Source organism: Epinephelus fuscoguttatus, linkage group LG7 (genome assembly GCF_011397635.1).
Source record: "Epinephelus fuscoguttatus linkage group LG7, E.fuscoguttatus.final_Chr_v1".
Lineage (NCBI taxonomy): Eukaryota > Metazoa > Chordata > Actinopteri > Perciformes > Serranidae > Epinephelus > Epinephelus fuscoguttatus.
This window is the reverse complement of record NC_064758.1, coordinates 39,486,281-39,495,699: the sequence shown is the minus strand read 5'-3', so window position 1 is coordinate 39,495,699 and position 9,419 is coordinate 39,486,281. Positions and strand designations below refer to the sequence as shown.

Genomic DNA, 9,419 nt, shown 5'->3' with positions numbered 1-9,419 from the left:
GAACTCACTCCTTTAAACACCAAAGTCACACAATGACACAAACGTTTGAGGCAGCGGCAGTTTAGCAACTTCTGTACTCAGCGATTTTTAATTACTGTTTTATTCAGCAGAGTCTGGCTTTGAAGAGAGTGATTGAACGGCTTCAGTTCCCCGACATACGGCGCTGACAGAAAGGTAAAGCTGTGAAAATATTCTAAATATGGCGTACACTTAACTAATGTTACTGTCACTGCCTGCTTCTCCGAATTGGGGGCGTGTCAACCAAAGATCCAACAGATATATCAGACTGTATATCGTCTTAGATTTTGGATATTGTTGTATTGTGATGTGGCAGTAATGTTTTTTCCCTTGTTTTGAAGGCTGAAATATAGTTAAGTGATGTAAATTTATCAACTTTAATCTTTGCTGTAACCCATTTGGTCGTTATATCCACATTATTGATGATTATCGATCAAAAATCTCATCGAAAAACACAAAACAACAGTCATCCATGTATTTTTTTTTGCATCAGAGAGGGTCAGAAATATTATGTTCAATTTTGTCTCCCAGTCCGAGCATTGATGAAGTGCTTTTAAGGAGAATTAAAAATAGAGACATATTAGATTTGCAAGAGGTATGATACAACCCATAAAATACTAGGTTTGACAAATCAAAAGTATTTCAGCTACAGGTATGTGTAGGTATTAAAGACAATACCTGTTTCACTGAATGAGACTGCAGCTGAACCCGTGTTCGTCAGTGAAGGAACAAATAACACACAGCTTTCCGCCTCACTTTATTATTGAAATGTGTCATACAACTCTCAAACAATATTTTCATTTTTACATAAGTACACATGTAATGTGAATACCAAACAAAAAAAGAAAGAAATAACTTAACCCGAGCCTTTCAAAGTGGCAAACTACTAGATCACACAACAGACTAAATAGCTCGTAAATGAGTTAACCTGAGACCTTTTGTTCACAGTGTAATTAATCGAGCCATTAATCAACACAGCTGCTTCTGGTTTTTTTTGTTGTTGTTGTTGTTGTTTTTTCATTTTTCAAAACTACAGTCATACAGTCTGAAGGACCACTTGATGACCAGCTGGGACTGACTGCCTCCACTTGAAACAAAACACTTTCAAGACTCTGCATAGTGAAAGCAAACTCCTGAAAAGTGACTAAATGTGCAGTCCAAATAATTCAGCATGACCACTTCATTCACAAACAGAACTCATGAGATTTGGTACAGTTTACAGCTTATGGATTTCAGGCACCACTAAAGCAGATGACGGCTGTTTCTAAAGAACAATTAACCAGAAAACATGTTCTGTGTTTAAAACTGGGCTTGTTAATACCAACAGTATCAAAGAACTCCACACTGTGTTACAGATAATCGTGCCACAGGTCAATATGGCCTCAGCAGTAGTTGTTCTGTATCACCAGATCAGTTTGTGTTTAATGTGGTGCCTCCAAACGACCGTGACGCCTGACAAACACATGCCCATCTAGTTCTACTTCAACTCAAAACATCCATCTCTGGTCGATAAGACAGCTACGGACAGAGGCTCAGCTGACATGGTAGCTACAGCAGCTTTACAATAAGAACAGTGTCGAGGGCATAACATGAGGTAGACCACTTCTACGTTCACAGGACTTGTTACTGTGGCCTGTTTGTAAACCACTGGGCCCAAGCCATGGTGCTATCAAACAGAAAATCCCCACCCTTCAGTGCCTTGGAAAAGGACAAAAAATAGTGCTTAATCACTGCCTGGACATGAACAGTAAATGAACAGAGCAGCAATTTTTCACACAAATTACATTTTCTTAAGTTTTTACTTTATATATTTTCATGTACTGAAAGCTTACAAATATATTTATGTTATCCCACATACAACTTTTACTGTTATGTCATAGACATTTACAGATATCTGAGCATTAGTGTGGGTCAAACATGGATTAAGCAACAACTCTGAGTGCACACCAGTGAAATAACGTCTGTTAGGAGAGATGATTTGCACTTCTCATTCAAAAAAGAAAACAAATGTACACTAAAGGCCTCGGGCCTGAAATGTCTTTGCAACACAATTTCCCTCTATTCAAAAAAATTGCTAAATCAGGGGAGCCTAGGTACTTTTTTCAGCACAAACCACCTCTCTTTAATCAGTATATTGAATTATTTTAAGACGTTCTCCAAAATAAGGGAGCAGCAAATCTAGAGAGAAGAAGAAAAATACTTTTCATGTTTTCAAATATTAGTACCAGGTAAAACTTTTCAACAATTCTGTTGATGGTTTGAAAATGTTTTCAACCTTTTACCTTGGTGCCACTTTAGTTACTTTTATCAGTGGTCCCATAGCGTTGATTAGGGAAAGCGCCCGGGGGGTCTCTCCTCTGAAGGTTGGGCAGAGTGGGTAAGTGTTGGTACAGCACAGTTCTGCCCCCTGAGACAAAAACTTTGATGTTAACTCTACACACTGCTACAACATGTGGCTGTAAAGTAACCTCCTCTGAGTATGTGTCCTGAACCTGCTAACCTGTTACATACCTGATCTTGGGTTGGCCAGTCCTCCATGACTGGGGTTGACTGGTGCGCTGTGATAGAGGGATGCCAGGTCATTGGGTGGGTAGGAGCGCAGAAGGTTCATCATGCTCCACTCAGAATCCAAGCCTCCTCCGATAGCTGTAGATGTAGCCTTCAAAGGGCCCAGGGTCTCAGAGACGGTGGATGGGCCCGACATTTGTGGCGGTGTTTTCACACTCCTCCCTGAGATAAGCAGCCTGTTGGACACATTCCCTGCTGGTCCTCTAAAGCCAGGCTTCTCACTGGTGTCAGCTTCCCTGCCTGGAGGTACTGCGTACTTTAATCTCTTGCTGGAAGGTTCACCAAAATCCATCTGAGGGAGGCTCCCAAATCGGCTCGACAGGCACAGCCTGGCAGCGTCCGAGTGCCAGATGACACCACTTCTGGCTGGGTAACTCCTCTCACCGATGCCCACTCTGTCTGGGGGGCCTGCTCGCTCCATGGTGTACTTGCTGCCTGTGTTGGTTTTCCTCATGAGCTCCGTATACCTGGAGGGTTCCTGACTGGGGAGTGTGTCACTGTTATGTGTGTAACGCTGAGTCTCATCATGTACAGGTGCATGGATAGGGGACTGCTTGGGTGCATGAGGTGGGTTACTGGGTGTCTTTTCTTGTGGCTTTGCAGTCTGAGGGGGAGGGGACTTGGTTCGACGAGGGTGGCGCCGGTCAAACATCGGAAGCGGGGTGACGTCTTTCCCATCAAGCGCAGGGGGACAACCTGTGTAACGTTTTTGTTTCAAACTGCTGTATCCAATCTTTTTCATGCTGTCTGACTTATCTTTATGAGTGAGTTTTTTGTGCATGATGAGAACCTCTGGGTACATGGTTTTATACGCACAAAATGAACAGGCAATTGGAATTAATCCATTTCTGGGTTCTGCACTGGCAGAGATGGAGAGAGACACTTTTAAGGACAGATTTAATGGGGCCTCAGAGTTCTCAACTTTTATCTCTTCCCTTTCCATCTTCAGGTTAACAGGTACGGGACACTTTACGACCACATCGTCAGTAGGTGAGTAAGCAGACTTTGCAATTAATTTCTCGTACTCAGCATTCATCTGGACGAGTGGTTTGCCAAGCTTGCTACCTGTGCTATCAAATGTGTCCTCTGGTGTTCCACTGGTGCACGATCTGGCTCCGGGAACCCAGAGTTTGGATCTATTTGGAGCAGGATTTTCATTGTCAATTACGTGTTTTCTCTCATTAGGAAAAGGCACTAAAGGCATGGACCTGTTGGAAATGTCCACGTAGGGTTTGTCCTTGTGACGCCGATCCAGGTGGTACTTCAGTGAAGTCTTCTGGGCTGCAGCGTAGTCACAGTAAGCACATTTGAATGGTTTTTCACCTGAAACAAACAGATGTGTACAAGCATAGTTCAAAATATAAGACACAGAATTAGGCCTGCTGTACACAACTGGGTTAAAGGGTTAGTTCTGATCTTTTGAGGTGGGTTTGTATGAGGTATTTTTAAATACTCAGTCTATTACCTACAGTAGATGTCAGCTGGCACGCCCCCAGTTTGGAGGGCAGACATGAGTACCGCCATTTGCAGCTTTAACTTGCAGTCAGACAGCGTTCTCTGGCAGGGAAAGGGCTGTCCATCTTTGCTCTCGTCAAAGCCACCCGACTCCATTGACAAAATCAGTCATTTTAGCTTGCTGAACATAGGGGTTCCTGGTCTGCTGCTGCCTCCATCAGTTAGTTGGTTTGTGTTATTGTACGACTTCAGTGAATCCAAACTAAAACTCTTAAATGCCAAAGTCACAAAATAACACCAAGAAAATTACTAATTGAGGCAGCAGTAGACGAGCAGCTCCTGTGTTCAGCTGTGTTAAATTACTGTTTTTCTCAATGGAGTCTGGCTTTGAAGAGAGCGACAGAACAGCCTCAGTTCCCCGTCGAAATGGCCCTTTCATTGCCAAGTAAAGTGACGAAAATATTCTAAATATAGCATACACTCTAACTGATATTGACATTTTAGGTGACGTTTTTTTTTTTTAGACTTTTCCAAATTAGGGGCTTGCCAACCAACATCTAGGCTACTGTATGTAATATACTAACTATGGATAAGTGCCTCATGCAACCTAGGGGTGTGCCATATCATCTCATTCACAATAATACCAGAACAACTTTTAATATCATCTAAGAAATTCATATCGACTTGCTGACTCTGACGTCATACTGTTACCCACGGCAACAACAAGCATGGCTGAAAGAGAAATTATTACCGACTCCGCAGTGGCTCCAAAAAGAGGAGCAGCCTCAGTAGTGTGGAATAAACTGTGGCATCCTGAATGTTTTATGAACAGCTCCGGACTTCTCAGACTCTTTTAGTGACTTACAGCTCAGAGGGAACTCATTCAGCGGCTCCTCTGGCAGCAGCACAGTGTCTCTCCCTCTCCTCTCTCGCCGTGCGCACACGGGAGTCGGTGTCGTCAAGTGGTTTTATCATAAATCTTCTGTGATACTCGCGGCTTGACAAAAAACTCCATATATGTGACTGTGTGATAGCTGTGGTATCATAACAGCCTGTCCCAGGTTACAGCTTGATGATTAGAGGAGAAATGGCAGAGCATAAAGGTCCAGGTGGAAAAAAAAAAACCTCAATCATTTAGGATTTTACTAAACAAAGGAAATCACCTGTTGATTTATATAAAGAGATCCCAGGGGATATTTTTTGTATTTAGAAGCTGTTTAAATGTGTAATTTGTGGTAGATTTTATTTAGTTGAACTATTAATATTGTAACAGAATCTGAATCTCACTCTGAGTGAAATGAGAGATCATTTTAGTTTTTACTGAATATTTGAAGCAAACTGTTAAACTATATCACTTATTTTGTTGCAATTCTATTTTCTTAAATTAATATTTTTTTTTACTGATTTCGTTTCGAAAATCATTACTGCAAAAAATACCTTGAAATATTGTAATAAAATTTTAGGGCCATATCGCCCACTGCTAATGCAACCCCACTTCAATAGATCTAAACTGACCCTTTGATATATGCAGGCTCATATCCATAAAGGAATCATTCAAGCTAAATGTTTTGTACTCACCTGTGTGGGTCCTCAGGTGAACTGTGAGGTAATAGCTTGATCGGAATGATTTGCCGCAGTAACTGCATCCTTTCGATCTGACTTTTGATCCATCTTCACCTTTGAAAACAGACACAAATAGCAGGTGTTATTATTCCTCCCACCAGCAGAGGGAGCACTTGGTAAAAGAGTTCACTGTCACAATTCCTGAACTACAAAGAAGGCAGTATGAATGAAGCATGTGTGTAAACTTACCTGGATTTTCTGCCAGTGCTGCCTCCTCAAAGCCCTCCTCGCTGCCCTCCTCTGCCTGCTCAAGTGAGCCCACTCTTGACAACTTCCCATCTACAGAGGAAGTTGGGCTCTCTCCACCAGCCCTCTCACGCTTGTGGACCCTGGAGTGGAGCACTAACTGGTGGTAGGTCCTGAAGGTTCTCTGACACTCCTCACAAGTAGTTGGTCTTTCTTTGTCTTTATTTTTTTGCATTAGAGACCTCCGCTGCAGCGCTGCGTTTCCTACCACAGCCTGCTGCTGAGATCTGAGCTCCCTCCCAAGGCCCTCTTTCGCAGCTTTGTCTCCTTGACCCTCAGACCAAATATTCATCTCCTCCTTATCAGAGCTGCATTCTTCATTGTCTGTGCTGGCGTCTAGGCCAATATCTTTAATATTATTTGGACCTACTGCTATCTTTCCCTTTGTAGCAAGTTGCCAGGCCTGGTATGTGTTGAAGGGATCAAGCTGGGGAATCCATTTTGATGATCTCTCATGTTGCAAACTATTTACAGAGGAGCGAGGCATGAGGTTTAGACTGTGAAGAAATGCTTCCTGTTTGTCAAGGGATTCAGTCGTGCCATCCACCTTCTCCTTGTCCTTGTCTTTGCCAGGCTCCACCTCTCTATTGTGTACTTTACTATGTTCAGCCAAGCTGTCGTGGTCGGGGAAGAAAAACCCACAAACCATGCACATTTTGTAAACTGTGACCACAGGCTCTGAAGCAGGGTCTTGGATGATGCCGTTGACTGTAGCCGGGGTCTCCAGGTCTTGCTGGGCCTTGCTCTTTGGTCCTGGCTTTACATGCATCTTCATGTGATTCTTGAGGAACCACGGCTCTCTGAAACGCCGTCCGCAGACATTGCAGCAGTAAGTAAAGTAGTCCTTGTGCTTCCTCATGTGGGTCTCCAGCTCACTGGCATCTTGCGACACCTGACTGCACACGATACAGCTGTGCACCTCCTCTTTGTCAGCAGCATTCAGGCTGCTCTCTTCGGGGTGGGGCCTCTCTCCTGGGATCCTGAACTCTGCTTCCACTCTGAGCACAGCTGGCTCAAAGAAAGTAGTAGGGTGCTCTGTTAACACGTGGGGTCCTAGCTCATCCTGATGTGTAAAAGTCTGCTCACAGAACATACACGACACACTTCCTCCTGATTGCGACACAGCCTTCTCTGAGTAGGTGGTGTGTGGTGTCATGCTCGAGCCCGGCCCTGGGATGCTTGCATTGTTACTAATAAGAATATCTTGGGCAAGTCCATCTGGGCTCTCCGCAAACGGCGACAGCGAGTGAGTCGGCATTGTCCTACAACAACGCCGTCCAGATTAATAGGAACCTGGAAACAATGGGAAAATGTCTTTAGACTGCTGAGTATCAAAACAGGATCAGATAGCTGTTACCTAACTTAAGATAAAATCAGTTTAAAAGACACCACACGGAGAGAATGGCCTTCCCTTTTAGTGAAACAGGAAATGTATCTTTTAGCAATCAACTACACAGACAACTCATTTCCTCTCTGTACAGGGCATTGATAACATATAGAGGCAGTGTTTTCCTTTCTCAAAAGCAGTATCTTTCTCATTATGCGTATAAACCTTAACTTGTGAGCTATCAACTGCAGAATTTGGCTAACATACTGACTGTCATTCCTGCTCATATTTAAGTATCTCAAAAACAAATCAGCTACATCATTTCAAAATAAGACTATTAAATGTTGAATAATGCACTGCCACTGAATTAAAAAGCCTACATTTTTCTGGACACACACAACTGTCTTGCGGCTTGACCACACCCAAAATTAAATCTTAAGCAATGTTTCAAGGACTTATCTTGATTGGCACTGAACATTCAACAGCCACACACCTAAGATACAAACTTTTTGATGTTATACCAACCCACAATCCTCTGCTGCCTCGTTGACTCACACATTGCACATTTCTACGGTATGCACAGGGCACAGAACACTTTGTTTTACTTTTACTTTTGACCACTGCCTCTTTGTGGTTTTGCCACAGTAGCTCTTTCAGCATGTATAATGAACTGCTTATGCATATATATATATATATATATGTATAGAGAGGGAGAGAGAGAGAGTCAAACTTTAAGAAAGTCAAATCACACTCTCAGTTTGTTTGGCACCAGGGTGGAGTGACTGGACAAGCAAGTTCAAAAGCCGAAGGCTCATACAAGAGAAAGAGGAGAGTGTGACAACAGCAGAGCACACAGCAGCTCAATATTGTGTATTTGTGTTGTTAATTTGCCCAAACACATTAATTTAATGGATTAAAATATAGTGTTACAGTTGCAGGCTATTTAAGTTCTCCTGTGTGATACAGATATACATTAGCGCCTTATTTAAATAGCTGTATTAAGTTGTGTGCTATTTGATTGAACCCAGGTGAGCACATGCAACAGTCGATGATAATGACTGGGTGATTTTCTTTAAAGCACACGCATGCTTTGTGCGAGGCAGCGTTAACGTTAGCCACCTTGTTATTCACGCATTCACCCACCAGCCCTCGTTAACGCCACTAACTTTCTGGTGAGACAAGCGGCTCAAAGTCGCAGTTTAACGGTCAACGGCTAATAACCGGAGAGGCTATTACGTGTCTATGTGTGCATAATAAGCGGAGCACGAGGAATGCGGTCACTTCTGCTGAGATCAATATCAATCATGTCGCTGATTGCTCCAAATCAAAAGAAGAGTAAAGCTAACGTTACCTCACACACGCTCGGGCACAGAGGATGTTGGTTTAATGACAGCAGAGTGGGTTCAAATCGACAAACGGTGTGTACTTACTTATTGATTAGTTTAACGCCACTTTGGAAACTCAGCCCGGATAAAGTTACTTCACAATACGCTAACTCCAGCGCAGGCTCACGCGCACTGTGACGACACCAACGTTAGCAACTCTTTTCTCTCTGTTGTCCCGACTTCGACCAAACTGTAGCAAACTCACCACACAATACCTACCAACTGAGTTTCCGGATTAATAATGACACTGATACAACGGCCGACTGAGCTCAGCGGAGTTGCTTCTTCATTTCACACACACACTCGCTCTCTCACACACTCACACACACACACACGGACAGCTCACCTATTCAATTGTTTGAATGTGAATCATATTTGTTCGAGTCCTCTCACTGTGCAGCTGTTGAACTCTCTGACGCGCGCGCCCTCTCGCTCACTCTCTCCAGCGATTCTCAAGTGGAAGATGGAGCGCGTGCACGGCAACCCCAAAAAACCCACAGGGCAGTCACGTGGTCGCGAATAACAGAGGAAAAGGATTGAAGGGGAAGATGGGGGAAGATGCCCCTCTGAGGAACAAAGTCAGTCACTGTAACATTTAATAAATGTTTGTGTTTTTTAAAGAGATACTATACTGTGACTTTTATGACTTTTTTCCAACATACTATGACTGATTATTTTTTTGATGATTTTTTTTTATTACTTTTTATTATTTTTTTCGACATTCTATACTATGACTTTTTATGATTTTTTTCAACAAACTATGACTTTATTATGTTTTATGACTTGTGATTTTTTAA

At 42.8% G+C, this 9,419-nt stretch overlaps 1 protein-coding gene across 4 annotated transcripts; it reads right to left on the bottom strand.

The window, feature by feature from the left end:
* Positions 1–770: 770 nt before the first annotated feature.
* Positions 771–9,083, bottom strand: znf217 (zinc finger protein 217). 4 transcript variants are annotated; one of them, XM_049581361.1, is made up of 6 exons: positions 8,668–8,817; positions 5,854–7,203; positions 5,620–5,718; positions 2,530–3,909; positions 2,301–2,425; positions 771–2,196 (listed from the first exon to the last, which is right to left on the bottom strand). In XM_049581361.1, the coding sequence occupies exons 2-5, from the start codon at positions 7,166–7,168 to the stop codon at positions 2,313–2,315; spliced, it is 2,907 nt and encodes a 968-aa protein (XP_049437318.1). In that variant the 5' UTR covers positions 7,169–7,203; positions 8,668–8,817; the 3' UTR covers positions 771–2,196; positions 2,301–2,312. The 4 variants fall into 4 exon arrangements, with proteins under 4 accessions (XP_049437318.1, XP_049437316.1, XP_049437317.1 ...); XM_049581359.1 differs by lacking the exon at positions 8,668–8,817 and adding an exon at positions 8,969–9,083 and having other exon boundaries at positions 771–2,425; XM_049581360.1 differs by lacking the exon at positions 8,668–8,817 and adding an exon at positions 8,842–8,962 and having other exon boundaries at positions 771–2,425.
* Between the last annotated feature and the right edge of the window lie 336 nt (positions 9,084–9,419).